Below are 19,610 nucleotides of genomic sequence, written 5' to 3'. Positions count from 1 at the left end.
CTGTAAAAACGGGACCTGTTTGATTGAGTACCCGGCGGAGATGCAAGACTCACCCCCTGACGGTATATCAGGCATCTTGCAATGGACTGTTTTCTTTGAAGAGGCGAAATGCCAAATTGCGTATTTCCTAATCGTTCGATAGAATCTACTAATAATTTTGCTTAAAAGACGGAGATTGGCATATCAGGGATTTCCATGAATGTGCTGCACTTGAGGAATGGACTTCAACTCATACTTTTTGTGCCTCAGTCTAGCTACGTTCACTGAGATCCTGGGTATTGTGCTTCAAAGTGAGTTTGGTATTGCTCACCATATCACAGTTCTTTCATTCTGTGGCAGCACCTAGCTATTAATGAAGTGTAGTTTATTCTGGAATCCAGGCTTACATCCTTTCGATGCAATGATGCCGATTTGTTAAATATTCTTACTCTGAAGACAGTTGATAGTGAGATTACTGACAGTCTTCTCGGTGTGTGAATTAATGGCAATTAATTACAATATTGACATTTTTTTTATTCTTATCTTTTCAGGCTTTTGTATTTTTTAGTTTCCTATCTTGCTAATTTTTTTCTTGTTTCTATTTTAGCTTGTAGTCCATCAAGTTCTATAAGTAGCCGTATGGATGATAGTTCTATATCATATAATGACAGTGGTGGATCAAGGTTTGTAAAAATTTTTTTACACATTCAAGCTTGTTTAATTTATGCGTAACTGCGGCCAGGAACTGACACGAAACAAAAGGAATTTCTTTTTCTGGATGTTGCTGGAAAACTATAATTAATTACGTAATTTTCTATTGTAAAATAGTTGTGAGTTCTGTTTTGAATGTATATTAGTCTTTTTGATGGATTGCATTAAGTCAAGCGGATTTACCGTGTTTGTAGTATTAGCTGCAATCTAGTAAAGAGTGAACTACGGCCCATAGTTACTGAAAGTTCGAAAATGCCTTTTGTAAGAAATTTTCTCAATAGACACTGATTAAGAAGTAACCAATATCGTTCAGATTCACCATAAGAGTAATTCGTAAATCTAAAGAAAAATGCCTAAGAGTTTTGAAAAAGAGCCCGAAACACCTCAAACATGACGGCAAATCGAAATAAAAGTTACATCATTTAAATCGCCGCTGTTGAAACCCCCCAAATTGGAGGTGTATATCCCCCTATTCAGAAAAAAAAAAAATGAAAATCGCTTTTATGCATGGGCACCAATGATGTATCTTCTTCCTTTTCGGCACGACTAGGGAAATACTGGAGCCCATCTGTTATTCAAACCAAAGAATCAATGTAAGAATGTGGAAATGATCAAAAATTTATGGACGGAATTTTAACACAATCTAGTCTAGTGTGTGTATAAATCCTAATGAAATATCAAATGCTGAAAAAAACTCTGAAAGAGATATATATAGTTACTGAGTGGTGAATGTACTTTACAGTTAGAAATATCAGAATTCCTTATAAAATCCATTTAGAGTTTTTTTTTTCTTTCTTTATCTCTCTCACTCCTTTTTTCCCTCTCGTTCTTTCCACCCCCCTCTCTTTAACTCTCCTCCCCTCCCTATATCTCTCCTCCTCCTCCTATTTCTCTTTGTAACGTTTTGCCATCAGCCATAAGGTTTTTTTTTTACTATCATTGTCCTAAGTAAATTATTTAGTGCAGCTTAATATGCAGTCATAAGTGCAGCCACTAGTCTAAGTTGCTGGTATCTTGTTAGTAAATAAAACCATTGCGGAGACAGGAAGCCCTCAGTAGCAAGGACCGTAGTTTTTTCTTTCAAAAATAACTTTTAAAATTTCTTTATTTTAGTTCAGTTGTTTTTGTTGCAAGTGGTCGTCTCCTAAGTCCACAACTTCTGACTGAGAAAAGTCTGATTGACACCAAAAGCGAATTTGCTTCACGGCATAGCTTGGAGTGGAAATTCCTTTTTCTAGATCACAGGTAAGCCAATTCGTTTCTAGACAAATGTTGTCGAACTAGAAAGTCCTATAGCCTAAACTGTCCCTCTGTTTTTGTCTAAAAGTAGGTGAAAGCTGAGGACACTGGAATAATGATATTTACTTTGTTTGATATTTACTATATTGAAGACAATATTTCTTGCTTCCATGACAATTAGGAGAACATCCCTCATGGAATATATAAAACTAAAAGAAGGCAATGAAACTCTTATTTCATAATATGCAGCAAGTATCTCTTAATCAGTTTGTCAGATTTCCTTCTATTATCATCCACTTTTTAAAATCAGTTTCAATAATATTTTGGCAGAGGGTATAGAGAGGGTGATTGTATAAACTTTGGAGGGGGCTCAAGGGATTGGTAATCAGAAGTTCTAGTACTCTTTTTTAAAATTCAGTGATCGAAGTGTGGATACTCCCCCCCCCCACACACACACCTCGTATTTTACCGAAATGCAACTTATAGACATTTTGAGATGGCCATTTGTTGTCGTAGAAATTTCGAAAAAGGCTCATTCGATTGGAAATTGAAGGGGCTAGTGCTTAATAGTCATTAAAAGTGATTGGAGAGGAACTAACCCCCCTCACACGCCCGCCATTTCCCCAAACACATCCAATTAGAATTTTGAGATAGCCATTTTTTTCAGCGTAGTTAAAAGGCCCGGATATTATGTCTTTGAGGATGACAACCTCCCCCCTCCCCCCTCCCCCGCCCACGGGGCAAAGGTTTTAAGTCATGCCCTGATGCATTCCACATTGAGAACATGCCATATTTAATATAGGACCTGTAACGTTTGATTACATTGGAATAATAGAAAGATACGTTAGGGATCTATAGGGGTCCGTCGGTAGAAGGAAGGGTATCACGTGATATCAAGGGTTATCAATGAATCAAATGAATTGATTATTTTATTTGGAAAGAGTAAAAAAAAGATTAATCGAGTAGTGTGTTCACCTTGTCCTTGTGTCAGTTATGGAATACTGTGTATATTGACCCTTAATTAAAATATTTACCCCTACCCCTCCCTCTGAATATTCATCTTGAAAAAAATTGATTGGTGGGAAACCTTTCTCCTAGGCCAGTAGAGGCTGTAATCAGGAAGAGATTTGCAACATCATCAAAATAGAATTTAAGTAATGTTAATAACTAAGTCTAAACGCGTTGACCTTGTAATAGTACTTATTGCTTAAAATTTTTGTCATAGTTGTTGTAGTTTGTTAATGTTTTTGTTTTTGGATTTTTTTTTATTATTGGTATTTTTGTAGCTCTTTACTTTATTTAATTATTTAATGTTGTCATGCTTGTGTTAGCTTAAAGCTATTGTAGTGCATAATTATATGCCATTCTAAAACATATCAAAAACTCTCCTGTATTATATCAGGCATAAATATAAACATACAAAGATAATGTACTGCATACGTTGTTATATAGACATATATATATTGTAACATATAACATACATGTTTGTTACACATTATTTGTAACAAATAATTCCCTTCTCTAAGCCACAGAAGCTTATTTTTGTACAGGTATATATGTGTACAGATGAATCAGGCCCATGCTATTGCATCACATCACATGTACAGGTCTAAGTTAAAACAGTTTTGTTGAGGCCAATAGCTAGTGGTATTTTGTGACAGTTGCGACCCGTGGGTGAAAGCTGCGCAGCAGCACTAGTGACAATTTTTGACTTGAAATGCTTAGCAACAATTCGAAACTTTCAAAAGTCACAAAATTTTTTTTTTAGTTATATCCAATCCTGGTAAGTGCTGTGATGCCAAGAATATTTGGCCTCTTCCCTTTTGCAATTATTGAATCGTGTCCAGACGCTAAGAAGCGCAACTAGGACACTAACTTTAACTTTCACCCAAGTTTGCTCGTGTCGCACCGTCTCCTTCGGAAATTGTCCATTGATTTCGATAACTTTGGGCAACAAAGGCTACAAATTGGCTATAGATTTCAATAACCTTCTTCCGTAGCAGTGGGATCGGTCCCTGACATTTAAATAGTAGAAAGAACAAATCAACTGCTACTTCTTAGCTAAATTTGAGTGAAATACGGCCAACCCTTCTGGCTAATGTTCTGATAATGGAATTCGGGACCACTCTTTTTTTTTCTATAGAGCTTCGAGTGGGTCCTGATCAGTAAAGGGCGTAACCTTCTCTCAGCTGTTTGAGAATGCCTGCACTGCATGCATCGAATTACATTAATCAATGTTAGGAATTTGAATATTTGTGATGAGTTCTCCGCACGGTTGCTAGATTGTGTCAATTTTCAATGTAAATAAAATTGTTGGTTGGTTTTTCGTACTTTTCGCGAAAATGGAATAACTTGTGGTTCAAAGAGGATTATCCTGATTGCAATGTTAATTTCTCTGCAATTCCCCAGTTTGCTGTTAATATCTATAAGCATTTTAAACAGGCCTTTCAGGTTCCCAAAATTCAAGATGTTTGAAATCCTTTTCTGATTTTCAACATGGGACTTATGTCAAATGGAACTTTTTTTCGCAATGTTTTTTCGCAATGATTGCAATGTTAATTTCTCTGCAATTTCCCAGTTTGCTGTTAATATCTATAAGCATTTTAAACAGGCCTCCCAGGTTCCCAAAATTCAAGACTTTTGAAATCCTTTTCTGATTTTCAACATGGAACTTATGTCAAATGGAACTTTTCTTCTTCTAATTGTATCCCTCCTTCGCACTCGTTGTTATGGTAAACTTAGCAAACCACTGCAAGCCTTTGAAATGTTAGCATTGTAAAGGTTAGATTTTTTTTATATTCAAAGAGTTTTTCTTTTTATTTTTGAAACTAAAAGTACTTTCAAGGAGTATAAATTCCAAAAATTTTGACTGCTCGGTGAGAAAAGGAAGCAACCTCCTTCCCGCCGGAAGGTCTATAGGAATTATAACAAAAAAAATCACTGATGACAAAACAAAATTATTCTGGATAAATCGCTAGGTGGAGCAATCTTTTCCAGTTTAATTTGAAAATTAAGATTTCGAACTATTGGAATCCGAAGTTTTACCTTTGTAAATATATACATATTTTTATATATTTACATATTTGGTGAAATATTTTGGTTTCAATTAGGATAAACTAAGTCCAGGACTTAGTAGTTTAAGTGCCTTGGTTTAAACAGTAGGATCGACAACCATAATAACCCAAATCTGTTCAAAAATCTTTAATGATTCGTTTTAGTTTTGAATTTCTGATTCAAGAATTGACAAACCTTTAAAATTATTGTAGGGCTCCGCCAATAATTGGGTATTTACCATTTGAAGTTTTGGGAACATCAGGGTATGATTACTACCATGTTGAAGATTTGGAAAAAGTAGCTGCTGCCCATGAAATCTGTAAGTTACTGCTCTGCCATATTTAGAGTTTATTTGCACTTGTAGATAGCTGAAATCATTGATACGAAAAGCTTAGCCCTTAGGGAAGGGGATCAGAGTATTTTATCCAAGGAGATTGTAGCAAAACAAGTATATTCTAGGCCATTGTTTTAAAAAAAGATTTTGAAGGGGATATATATATATATATATATATATATATATATATATATATATATATATATATATATATATATATATATATATATATATATAATCTGTATATATATTATGTATATTTGTCTGTACGTATATTATGTTTATATAAGTGTGTATATATGCATATAATGTATATATGTCTCTCCCTCTTTCTCTTTCCCTCTCACTCTTTCTCTCTCTCTGTTTTTCTCTCTCATTCTCTGTCTCTTTCAGGGAAGGGGTGTGAAAGAGAGAAGCTTCAAAGCCGTTAAAGCCGATGAGTATTGTTTAAGATTTAAGAAATTACGGGTGAATCAGGGGGAGGGGGTGGATATAGAGACCTCTTCTTTGTCGTCCTTGCTGCTGCATCCTGATTTGCAATCTTGTTAGACTTCCAAAGGTCAGAGGGAGCATCCAGTCGCTAATGATAATAAAACGGTTGCTTTAGTTTTGTAAGATTCAAAAATTGCATGCTTTCCCAAAAGAATTGAAAGACCATAAAGACGTGAGTGCAGGCTGTATGCAATCTGTGGGTGGCCCACTGGGAATTTCGCTATATAACACTCTATACACAAGGAGCGCCAAGAGATTTTTAATCAGGAAATCCTTCAGCGAATCTAATCATGGAATCTTTTCAAAATATTTTTTCTGGGTGAGGGCGGGGCTTCTGATTTAAATTATCGCAGCTTTCCATGTAAAACTATGGTTTGTTGCTATAAGTTTCTTTTTTGCAGATTTTTCCTGTCTATTGCGAAGCTTTTCTTATTTTAGTTTGGACAGTTTTATGCTAGGACTCATATTTTTATTAAAGAAAAAAAATAGTTGACCTGACCTTAAATATAAGAGGAACTACCACCCCTCGATTTTGAACTTTATAGTAAAACTCTTCATACTAAAGTGTAACTTTGTTTTAATGAAGGTAGTACGAGTGTTCTCTTTTACAGTTCCAAAATAATGTTACAGTTTCTAGACAATGCATGCACTCGTTTGTGTATAATAGCTTTAAAATAGATGGTAATCAGTTAGACCGGAAACGGCAAAATTCGCAGTTTGGATATTTTCAGGGCGATCTTTTGAAGTGAAAAGTGTGAACAATCACCCAATTATATTCCTTACAGTCTAGCAAGCTTTCAGTAAAGCATGAGTTGAACTTAATCATACAGAGCAAGGAGATTGGGATAGTAGTAGCCCCCACTCCTTCATACTTCGGGCAATTTCTTTTTCGTTTGAGTGCTGACTTTGTTATTTATTTTCATGTTAAAATATTATTTATAAATTTAATTTAAGTCTATTTTTAATTTGTTCATGCTAAATAAGTTTTAGACCACGTATTAATTTTCTTAAGAACAGGACTAACGATTGAGTTAGACCTTGAATTTGCAAAGTTCATATCATCAAATCCGTCTCTTGCCATTAGGTGCAACCGTTTTTGTTATTAAAAAAAAGCACTAGAACTGATGAAGCTAATTAGAATAAGCGTTCTTTTTCCTTAGCAACCATTGCTCCCTGAAGTAAGAGCAACACGAAAAAACTTTTTTTGGGTTGTGAAATGCCAAAAGCTCTACGGACCCGAGATTTGCCCGAGCGAATATTCTCCACGAGGAAGGTCCTCTCTGTCCCATTTCTAGTGCACACATGAATAAGATCTTCAATTGGGCGCTTAAAATAGTTCTTCAATGAGACCCGACTTGAAAGCTTTAACTCAGTTTAAACTTCCAAAGGAAGAAGATCTATGGTGTAAACATCATCACCCCATTTGTGTCAGAAGGACTTCTCATAAAGGTTGAATAGAATTAGGCCTAAAATATGCTTGTTGATGCTTCAGACCAAATCCACACTCCCCCCGAGAAAGATTTATTGACTCCTCTTAATAGTCAATGTGCAGCTGTCAAATATTATGAATAAATGAAGTCTTAAACGAAATACCTCATTCAAATGAGGCGTACGAATAATTATCTGTAATACATGTGTATTTTATGAGCTGCATGTATTTTCAAGGACAAATGCACCGCCGTTCACCAGTTTTTCCAAGGAAACTCTTCGGTAGTATGCTAGACTTTTTGCTTGATAGTATTTTGGCCCCCTTCGACCCAAAATTGTTGTTTAGCAGCACAAAAAAGATGACATATTTCGAAGTGTGATCTGTTTTCTTACCTGAAAAAGGCTATAGAGCTTAATTTTAACAATTCGTGTTTTTGGACACACAAGGCGGAAACTTCCCTTCTATGGTTCTAGACATGAAAAATTCCATTGTGCAGTTTTCATCAACATACCCTTTTTGCCGTGTTTCTGTCATTTTTTCAAAATTGTGTAATTTTTCTTATGATGATAACTTTTTCTTTATATATCACTTTAAACTTTTGATAGTTAATGATACATTTTTGTATATGTAACTTTGAACTTTTTATAGTCAACTTTATCTTTTTTCTATGTAACCTTAATCTTAAAATTTTTGTTTTTTTTTTGAACCAGCATTGAAATTAAATTCTTTTGATGTGTGTGTCATTTTTACATTTTCTAAGTTTTCAATTTGTATCGAAAAGGTTTGCTCTTTACTTTCATTTCATAAGGATGCATGGCTTGATTTAAGTGATTATTAGAAGAAGAAAGCAAAGAAACATTGGACACACAAAATTACTGCTTCACTGGTTTTCCCTTTCACGATTATGAATGTATTGCTTGTCCAATTTCTTAGAATCAGGAAAGTTTAAAAGAATTTATTTTAGGAAGGGAGATGTATTAAAGCAGCTTAAAGTATACGAATCAGTACAACTATAGGTAAAATTGTGAGGTTTTGGGATGACTGGGTCTAGAGGCCTTACTTATGCCTGAGTTTCTAATCTATAATGGAAGTATAATGTAACTAATTAATAAAGTTGTAAATGTTCTGAAGATTTTTTGTATAATTCAAAATTTGTGTTTTTAACAGTAATGCAGAAAGGAGAAGGGATGTCATGCTATTACAGATTTTTAACGAAGGGTCAGCAATGGATATGGATTCAGACAAAATATTACATTAGCTACCATCAATGGAATTCTAAGCCAGAGTTTATTGTTTGTACACACAGGGTTGTCAGGTAATTTTCAATACTTCGTTTATTATATATATTTTTCGAATAGATTACGAATTTCCCCACTAAGAGATATTTTGGTGGATGTGTTGGGATATTTTCTTTTTAGGTGGTATGACATAAGAAATATAATCGGAGATTTCTTTAATGATGGAAATAATGAGTTGCTACTAGGGATCCTTAAATCAACGTCTCCTAGAAATATAGTGGCAATAAGCAATCTTATTTTAAAGGGCTCAAAGGCTCAAAAATAAGATTTTTTTTTTATCTAATTGTATCTGCTTATTTATTATGCTTATTTGTATCAATTTTGTATATGGCTTTACCAGCTTTGAAATATATATATATATATATATATATATATATATATATATATATATATATATATATATATATATATATATATATATATATATATATATATATATATTATTGCATTAGCAGAAAACGGCGTGACCTTCAATAGGTTTCTTATAAGACGCTTTCCTTTGGTAAGATTTCTTTTTCTAAAAGACTACTGTGGTGTTTCCAATATTTAATTACCTCCTTTCCTTCCCCCCCCCCCCAAAAAAAAATGGTTTGAATGAGCGAACAAAAAGAAATAAAAAAAAGTCTGATAAGTTTTATCATATATTATATTAATTGTATACTGTATATTGTAATTGTATATTGTATATTTCTTCGTATATCTATTATTAAGATATAACTGTATTATTCTGTAAGTTGGTTTGATATTCGTTATGTATTTTCTTTTTATATACAAGACAGTAGAATGAAACCGTCATCCCTTAAAGTTAAAGACTAAAAAAAAGTTAGTAAAATAGAAAGTAGTAGATTAAAGAACGTAAAAAAAGAAAGTAGAAATACTGAGAAAAGATAAGCTTTATCTAGTCACCATATAAAGTTCAAATGGAAGCCAAGACATAGGAGAAACCTTTTTCTGCAATTTTATGTACTGCATGTATACAATGCTGCTTTGCTACTTAAGCAGTATGTTTATTGCTAAAGCAATGCCAGAAAGAGAGCCTTAAAGAATGGGGACTATCTTTGTTTTGTCAGAGGAAAATTAAATTGTAGACAAGAGTTGGATTAATTTTTTTAATGAACAGGTAAATAGAATAACACAAAAGTCTTAAGAAAAGACTGTCTTTTGATTGAATTTTCGCAACGGACGGAACCGGTCCATCCAAATGCCTGAGGCTTCTGTGTTGCTATTATCTTATAAGGATGAACCTGTTAGTAAATAAACAAGAAGGAAAACGAGATAGTAGAATATTCATATTTTACTATCTACCATTAGAAAAGCCGCAACTTTTCTGATTTTGCTGAGGTCTTAGCTCTGTACTGACATTCGGTAAAATTGATTGTACTAGAGCGTTGTAATTTTAGTTTTCAATGAGGGACATAAAACCTTGGAAAAGGACTGTTTTGACAAGAAATCTTGAGACTGATAAAACTGCCCCACGTTTTGTATGACTGGTTGCAACTGATTCTCCTCACTGAAGGCCAATGAAAACCATTCTTTTTGGAAAAGAACGATTTTATTGGATGTTATTGGCGAAAATAAATTGCAACTGATTGCAATAAGCAACTGACTGCAATAAGCAACTGATTGCAATATCGAACGCAGACTTGACCTGTGGTGAGGAAAAGCCGTCAAATTTACAGAAAACCTGGTCTTGGCTGAAGGTCATCAGTATAATAGAGAATTTATAATAGAGACACCAAGTATAATAGATAATAAAGTATAATAAAGTTTAATAAATAAAGTATAATAGAGACACCAAAAAAACAGGATAGCATAGTATGATGTAAAAAGTAAAGAGCGTGTTTTTCTGCTGTGGTAAGCTTAGGACTTTGTAACAGTTTCTTTTTTACAATAGTGAAATGGATCTTGCCTGTGTTGTTTCCTTTCTCTTTTTACTTTGAGTGGTATATTCTTTGAGATATAGGAGCTAAAATTTATCAGTTCATAATAGGATTTTTTGATATCCAAAATTATGACCTTTTAAGTATTTTAACCGTAGTGACCAAAAAATAAATTTGAGAATAAAAGAAATATATCGAACAATATTTTACCTTGTTTGAAATATCTAGCTACTGTTTAAAACATGATTCAGTCTCATTATTATGGAAATTGTGGTTTTCGGGTCAAGTTTTTTCTAAAAGATGGGGACAAATGCTGTGAGTGTAGTTGTATGATTTTTTAGCATATTTATGTTAGACATTTTAGCATTTAGGTGCAGCTCACTACTTGATCATTTTTTTTTTAAGCTTTCCCACTTTTTGTATCTTTTTCTTCTTTTCTTTTTCCATTGGTCAACTAGACTACTTGTATTACCAGCTTCGGTGTTGTTTAGTTGAATTCTGAATTGTACCTTCTTTTTAAATTTAGTTATAATGAGGTTATTGGGCGTCCTGTAGTAAAAAACGAAAGTCCTGCGAGTTGTTTGTCTACTGGTGGCCGGCCAAGAAATTCGGATTCACGATCTTCAAGCCGTGCAGATAAAGAAGAATGTCGAGCTCAGCTGAGAAGCATAACGAAGAGAAGTGACGCATCGAGAGCTAGGGGACCAGGACGACCGAGTAGTCAAGGGGATTCTAGAAGACCACGAAGTAGGGGTTAGTATCTTCCAATTCTGGTAGTTTTTCTTTTGTATGATTGTTCTTTTGTTGAATTCATATTGTGTTTAGTGAAGCTGAATGTGGCTAGAGTGAAAAAGGGGAACTGCATGTTTTTGTGTTCATCCTGGTAAGGGTGTAGAATAGAGCAGGAATCGGCTAGGAAAAAAAGAAATGTACGATTAGATTTTCACTCAATGCTCTATTGAAGCACAATAATTGTGTCAGTGTTGATTCAGAGTTCCTGCAATACAAACCTTTCTGACTTGAAGTGAATGATTAAATCCTTTCCTATTACTGTTGTTTCTCAAGCCATGATTAAATCCTTTCCTATTACTGTTGTTTCTCAAGCCATTTTATCTTAAACATTTTATCAAAACAAGCCATTTTATCTAAGGGCACACTAGGAGAGTGTGCCCCAAACGCCGTTGAAGGGCGACTTTAAAATGTTCGATATGAAGGGACTGTTCGTGTACTTTCACGAACAGTGTGCCGGAATTGAACGTTCCGAAAGGACCAAAAGTTGGTTATGGCTAGATTGTTCTGCGAAAAAGGATAGTTCAAACAAGGATAGTCCAAAAAAGGGTAATTATGTTTGCTGATACTTATCCCAATCTACCCCAGCCTCCACAAATTACTCCCCCACGTCGTCTATTTGGCAATGACCTGGCGTTTATTATGTTGGAAATCCGATCATCCCCTCTAGCTTCGAATATTAATGATCATCTCAATGTCAATAAATCTAATGCCTCCTGCCAGACAGAAACTAATACTTGTAGCACTTGCTGTTCCAACCCTCTATTGGACTTATCACTCCTTTCCCTTGTATCAATGAGAGATAAATTGGATTCATTAAGCAAAGAAATATCTGCAATCTTAGACCTTAGGTCAAGTCTAAGTCAAACCCCTCCAAAGTCGTCCGATGTTAATTAGGATCAAAATCAGGAAATAATCATTAATAAATCTCATCCTGAAAAATATTCAAATGTTTTTTGTAACAAAGAAGTGACGAAACAAACTTGCATTTTCAAAAAGTTCAGTTACCTTGGTGATAACATGATTAAGATTTCATCTAACCTAGATAATACAAAATAAAATGCTAATGAATGCTAACTAAAGGTGAAGGCTATTAAGATAAGCAGTCATGGATTGACTACAGATGAAGGTATATGCAAATATGCCTGGAATGCTATTTGCAAAAAAGCAAAAAATGTAAATATCTTCATGTTTACAAAAGTTTTAATATTGAGAGTGAATGTAAGGTCCCTGACTACCAACTATTACACCAGAAAGTTTGGAAGTGGTCGTTGCTTTGGTTGTGACCGGATTCATTTGAATCATGGTTATGGCGCATTCAGAAAACTTTTTAATAATACCCGAAAGAATTCTCGTCAGCTGTAAAACTCTCCCGAGTATTATCACTATGAACATTGATCAGCCAAAAAACGAAGGTCGTCAAACCAACCCACTGTTGCCACCAGCCCTAAAAAGCAACATGAATCCGAATTTTCAACGCCACCAAAAAAACTCATTCAGAAGACTTTCATGTTACGTTCCAGCTCCCTCCCACTTCAGTTAACGAATCAGTCCGTCTCCTCAGTCTCGTTATTTGCATCAAACGAACACTAGAATCTTCAACACGTATCCAATAGCAAATCAAGAAACCCTGGTATGATACATCACTCCCCCTCCTAATCATTTCTTAGAATCGTTCTTGCGAATGTAAGGTCACTGGTAAATAAATGGATGATCTACTACTTATTCTTAACAAAAACCAGATTGATATTGCGTGCCTTACCGAAACGGGGTGTGCCACTGAAGATTTTTGTTCGATTCCTAATTATGACTCCATTTTAACCCTAGATTGGACAAAGATGGTATCCCTCTGTCTCATAGTGGAGGAGTCTCTTTTTTTGTTGGTCTACCCTCCCAGATCAGATTCCTTCATTTTTTGAAATAGAAAACAATTCCAAAACTGAAGTTCTATGGCTCTGGACCAGACGCAAAAACCTCCCAAAAGAAGAATCTTGCATGTTTTTTGTATTATTTATTACCCTCCTCGTAGTAAATTTAAGAAGGATTTAACTTTATACTGACAGAATTCGCTGCAACTGCCCTTATGCTGCAATTATTATGTGGTGGTTTTAATGAGCTAGACCAAAAGTGGCTTAACTCTGCCCTTAGCCTTGATCAGGTAGTCAAGTCGCCTACACGCAGTGATAAAACCCTAGACTGGATTTTTACAAACATTGAAGATTACTACTGTGTCCCAAAAACAGCCCCTCCATTAGGGTCAAGTGACCATCTATGCATCTTTTGGACTCCTTTATCATCCTTTCCCCCAAAACCATTGATCAGTTATTCATATAGACCCATTACTGACGAGAAGATCGCCCATTTCAAAGTAAAACTTAGCTCCAAATCTTGGGCCAATATCCTATGTCTTACTAATGGTGACGAAATGGCTTCTAAGATTTCAGCCGAACTTTTCCAGTTATTCTGTGACACCTTTCCAGTGAAAAGAGTTTATCGCAAATCCAATTGTAAACATGGATAAATAAAAAAAAAAACTGGGACTAGTAAATGAACATGATAAACTCTTTAAGGAAGGATTTTTCCAAGAATCTCGGAAACTTCGAAACATTGTTGTTAGTGAAATCCGTAAAGCAAGGAAGGGGCATGGTGCTCATGTGCTCAATAAGTTACTGTATTCTAACCCTAAGAAACTCCACAAAAGTATCCTAGATCTCATGGGAAAGGTCTTCAAAGTTTTTCTTACTAGATAGTAATGGTGACCTAGTGATTGCGGATATCATAAATGATTATTTTGCTTCAATTTGTAAAATTCACCCGCCACTCCAAAATATGCCAGCCAACAGTGCAGTGAGTGAAATTCCAATGATTGAAATACATCAGACCCAGCTTAAACTCGGTAATCTTGACAGAAATAAGTCGGTAGCCCCACCAAATTGATTGTGAAATGTGCCCAGTATTTAAGTTTACCTCTAACTGCAATTTTTAACCAATATTTTGTAGATGGTATTTTTCCAGTGTGTTTTAAACGAGCTATTATATCACCTATACCGAAAAATAAGATCCCAAAATGTCCCTTTGACTTAAGACCAATATTGAAAACCTCTATTTTCTCTAAAATTTTTGAAAGTTTTATTTACAATTTTCTCTTTGATGTTGTTCAAAATAAAATCAACCCAAATCAGTTTGGCTTTAGGCCAAATCATGGCACCACCCATTGCTTAATTCATATACTTGACACTGTTTTCAAACATTTTGAGTTAAATAGTTGAGGTTGTTTTTGCTGATATTAGCAAAGCCTTTGACAACTTGGATCATCTGACAGTTATTGGTAATACAAGGGCTTTAGGTGCCAGAGATCTCGTTCTACGCATGGTAGCTAGTATTTTGTCTGGAGTGAGCAATGTGTTGTCCTCCCTAACGGAGTTTCATCAGGTTTTACGTCGATTTCCTATGGAGCATCTCAAGGGACTAAATTAGGTCCTTTAGCATTTTTAATTGTTTTTAATAATATTTGACCAAGTTTTGACAATGCTTTTAAATTTGCGGATGATTTGACATTGCTTAACCTTGGTCAAACCTCTAATACTTCGGACGTTAAACTTGCTTCACTCATTAACAACTTCAAGAATGATCTTGACAATGTTAAACTCAACCTAAGCATACCCAAAAGCTGTTTAATGCTATTCTCCTTTTAAAAAATATACCCCTTATCAATAATTACCTTTGCGTACCAAATTTAAATACGGTTAAACTGCTTGGTGTGCAGTTGGACAATAACCTTAAATGGAAATCCCACACTTCTCACTTATTTAAATCTGATAGTTTTCTCCTTAAATCTTTCTCCCTTCTCAAACGGCTCTTCATATCAAACCAGAACCTTAAAATAATGTTTTGTTCTTATATTAGAACCTGTCTTGAATATGCTTGACCTGTCTGGCACCATGGGTTGGCCAAAGACCAATGTTCTAAAATTGAAAGCATTCAAAAAAGAGCAATAAAAATTATACTGGGGACGTCCTATATTACATATGATAAAGGTTTGGCTTGACTTGAACTTGCAAAATTGGAATCACGACGTCACTTCCTAACCATGAACTTTGGTCACAAGTGCCTTAGTTCTGACTATCATCGACGTCTTCTTCCCCTTCTCAAAGAGAATTCCAACGGCATGCGTTAAAATTCATCGATGCAGCTGTTGTTGCGACTGCAAAGTCTGCTTTTTGGAACAAAGTTTTGCCTGGAGAAATTTGCCCAAGACGTGTAGGAAATAAGGCTACACAGAGTCATTTACGTGATATTCTTGAGCTACTGGCGAAATGCTGCTGGCGTACCTACGTATGTTATCTTGTCAGCTAATGAAGTTCCTTCGGTTCCTGACCTGATGTTTTCGTATCTATCCTCGAAGCTCACGCGAATGGAAAAAGTCCTTAATGCTGTTGCGTCTCGTGCGGAAGTTTATGATAACCATTTTCCGCCCCTTCCTCAACCTATTGAACCAAATGTCCTAGCGACTATTGTGGTTTCCAAGATCCCTGCTTCACTTGATAATCCAATCAAAAGAAAAGAAATGCTGGATAAAGTTACTGGTCATGAATGTGTTAGTAGTGTAAAAGCAAAAAAAAAGACCAACTGATTGTTCATATAGACAATTCTGCAGTGAATGACTTTTGCTGTTCGATTAAAAATACGGTAACATCTTGTGCGACTAAGATTGTCACAAAAAAAAAATACTTGGAATTGCTAAAGGAATTCCTATTGACTTTGATGTTGACCAATTCTGCAGTGCATCAGCTAGTCGTCTTGGTGCCTCTACAGTTGTCAAGATTGAGTTTACAGATCTATTGTCAAAGGCTCGGCTGCTAAAAACAGGACTAAAAATCGGCTATGAACTTATTCGAGTTACTGAGTTTCTGACCCCACCTAGATGCTGTCACAAGTGTAGATCCCCCAGCCATATCCAGTTCGCCTGTTCCAGTTCAAATCCAAAGTGTGCAATCTGCTCAGGGCCTCATGTCTCTACGAAAGACTCTCCCTGTAAACTCCCTGCGAAATGTGCGAATTGTGGTGGTCCGCATGTGTCGTTTAGCCTAAAATGTCAAGTCCTTAAGAAAGTGTTTTCTGCTGCCAAGTGGTGGCTTGCTCGATATCCCTACTCTCTTTTAATATTAATGGCACTAAGGATAAAGCCTCTTTAATTGATGAGTTCATAAATGACTACGATATAGTCTGCTTACAAGGACACCTGCTCTCTTCCACCAGTTCCAGTTTCCTACAACGAAGTACATCACATCAGTTATTTCTTATAAATACCCGCACAACTTTTGGCAGGCCCTCTGAAGAGCTTGCGTGTTTTGTGAAGCGGAGTTAAGTGATCTAAATCCCACTTGCTTATGCTCGAATAATCATTTTCTTGCCATCCAGTTAAGCAGTACTATTATAATTAAGACTTATTTGCCACATAATGAACGTGGAATTGATTCTATGACTCGGTTCGCTAAAGCTTGCTCCTCGTTATGCTCACCTATGAAGCAATTCGCTGATTCCGAACATACATATCTGATTGTTGGTGACTTGAACTGCAATATTTTAGATAACTCAGCCAGAACTGAATGCTTGTTAGATCTAGTTCCTGATTATAAAATTGTGCCAAAGGATCAGTCCTATACTTACATTCATCATTCAGGAAGTGTATCAAATATTGACCATGTACTCTGTTCGCCAAGTCTCAGTATTTCTGAAGTGTATGTCCTTACGGATGAACAAGACATTGATCATATGCCGTTGTCATTTACGTTTTCCCTATCTGATGTTCCTGCAAATTCCTCTATTCCTAAGCCCTCACGGTGTTTCGAAATTGGAATCGTGGAAATATTGCCCTTGACAGTGTGACGCTTGCTACACTACTTAGTTCTATTCGTATTCCGTTTCATTTGCTCCAGAGGCGGGTGCCTGTGAAAAATGTGGTTGCCGATATTAACATGTACTATTCTCAAATTATTTCGTGTTTGAAAAACGCTGAGTCTTGTGCTGTCCCTTGTGAACAAGTTAGGTTAGGGACTCGTCAACCTGTGTGGAATAATGATTCAGAGTTGACGTCGATTAAGAACCGTGCAAAGTTATGGTTGCGTATATGGTCAGAATGCGCAAGGCCTGCTTCTGGTATTGTTTTCAGTATTAAAAATTGCGCTAAACCTGCTTATAAGAAATACCTTCCTGCACTCCGATTTCGGGGTCTTGATTTTCCATCAAATCCAAGTGATTGGAAGAAAGTTCTAAATTCTATTAAAATTATTAGTGATGGTCCTGGCAATTATATTTCTAAGTCAGCTTGGGAATCGCATTATACTTCTATTTTTTCTCGGATTAATTATGCAGTTCATTCACGTTTTTCAACTGTTTTGAAACGTATGCTACCGTCTGCTCTATCTCAGCAGGATATATTACCGATATCCGCTGATTCAATTTACCTGGCTATTAAAGGCTTAAGTCTAAGTCAGTTGACACCGATGGAATATCATTGAATCATTTAAAACCTGATTGGCCCCCTTTAATATTGCATTTACAACTACTTTTTCAAATGTGTTTGTGTTGTTCTGTCGTGCCGGACAGTTTCTTGTGTGGCACAGTTACTTCTATTTTAAAAAGGGAGGAAGATCCATTTTCATGTTCATCTTATCGTCCTATCACTGTTTCTTGTACCTTAAGCAAAGTCCTTGAGTATTTACTTCTCCCTTCTATAACAGATAATATAAATTTTGGAGTTAACCAGTTTGGTTTTCAGCGTGGTCTGGGATGTCAGCATGCCCATAAAGTTCTTTCTACTCTGCTTTCTGATGCTTTCGGGAAGGGCTATGATCTTTATTTTTGTTCTTTAGATTTATCTAAGGCTTTTGATTCTGTAGTTCACTCCCAAGCCCTGTTTTCTTTGCTTAAATGTGGAGTGAATGTTTCTATTGTTTCTGTATTAAAATTTTGGTATGGTCATTCTTTCCTTCATATTAAATCTTCTCCTTCTGATCCTTCTATGTTAAAGATCTCCGTAAGACAAGGTGTGAGACAAGGTAGAGTTTTATCTCCATCAATTTTAAAAATTTGTATTGCTGATATTTTAAATAGTCTTCCAACAACTTACCTTTTAGGTAGTTCAAATGTCTCATATCTTGCTTATGCAGACGATGTTCTTCTCATTAGTAGAACTAAATCTGGGCTTTCGGCTTCTGTTCGTTCTATCTTTACTGCTTTCTCGAATGTAGGTCTAACCCTTAACCCTGATCAATGTGAATTCCTTCATTTTGGTCCTTCTCTTAACCAATCTTCTAGACTTAATTGTTCTGAATTTAGCATTCGACTTCTTTAAGGTGGTTGGGCATTACCCTTACTAACAATTTAGTCTCTTTTCGTAATAAAATTGTTTCTGATGCTAAGGTTAAACTTCAAGTGGGTTATTCTAAAATTGTTGCGAACAGGGGGAAATACAACCGCAAAGCCCTTTCACAAATTTATTCTTGCTTTTGTGATCACTCGGTTTTATATCTTTCTGGATTGTATCCTGTTTTAAAAAGAAAAGATTTAAAGGCTCTCAAGTCGTCTTATTTTCGTTTCCTCCGATTTTTGTTGTATCTTCCTCCACGGTACAAGAGCAGTGATATGGTAACAAATTTCGGGGCTCTAAATTTATTATATAACCTTAAAGTGCTACACCAGAAACTATCCGACTCGATACATTTTACTATTAACCCTTTTCATGGTCTTCTAAAATGTTTTCTACAGTAATTTAATGTGTTATCAGAAGTTTTTTTTTTCTATGTGTTTGTTTTCTACTCCGCTGTTTCAAATGGGTCACAAATATATTATTATTATTATTATTATTATTATTATTATCTAGCCCCGTTAGAGGGGGATTATGGAATGCAATTATGATTTCAATGATCATAGAATTTATTGAACGTAGAACTTAATGGTGTATTGTATTTTGTATTTTATCCTTGTATTTTGCGTAATATCGCTGGTTTCAGAATCACTACTGGGTTAGAATATCTACCTAAGACCGTGACCATTATAAGTTTTCCTGGTCTGCCCTCCCCTTAAATATAAAAATTTCATAAAAATACTCATGTTTTGGCTATTTAATGTGAAAACAGACTCTAAAACTGTAGTAGCCCCCCCCCCTTTCACCGTAGATTAGTATCCTCTACTAAGTCCTGTTTGAGCTTGCTTGGAAAATGCTCATATAAGGTAAATGTATGAATAGATAGAGATTTTGTTCGCAAAGTATCTTTCTCAGTATAAGTAGCACTGAATTTGCTCTTTTAAGAGTCTTCTAAATATAATAAACGATTAAAGAAAGAAAGAAAAAAGTCGTAATAAGCCACTAATGTATCCTCTTGTTCAAAATTAGCTTCATA

The 19,610-nt window shown here is 35.3% G+C and overlaps 1 protein-coding gene across 3 annotated transcripts in view; it reads left to right on the top strand.

Moving 5' to 3' along the window:
- LOC136042038 (circadian locomoter output cycles protein kaput-like) overlaps window positions 1-19,610 on the top strand; it is a 70,465-nt gene that overhangs the window by 21,742 nt on the left and 29,113 nt on the right. For all 3 annotated transcript variants that reach the window (XM_065726896.1, XM_065726898.1, XM_065726897.1), the window contains exons 7-11: window positions 587-662; window positions 1,804-1,935; window positions 5,196-5,302; window positions 8,406-8,553; window positions 10,943-11,169. In XM_065726896.1, the coding sequence (XP_065582968.1) occupies window positions 587-662; window positions 1,804-1,935; window positions 5,196-5,302; window positions 8,406-8,553; window positions 10,943-11,169 (690 nt within the window). The remainder of the gene's footprint in view (window positions 1-586; window positions 663-1,803; window positions 1,936-5,195; window positions 5,303-8,405; window positions 8,554-10,942; window positions 11,170-19,610) is intronic.

This window comes from Artemia franciscana, unplaced genomic scaffold, assembly GCF_032884065.1.
Source record: "Artemia franciscana unplaced genomic scaffold, ASM3288406v1 PGA_scaffold_58, whole genome shotgun sequence".
Lineage (NCBI taxonomy): Eukaryota > Metazoa > Arthropoda > Branchiopoda > Anostraca > Artemiidae > Artemia > Artemia franciscana.
This window is presented reverse-complemented; position numbering and strand designations above follow the sequence as displayed.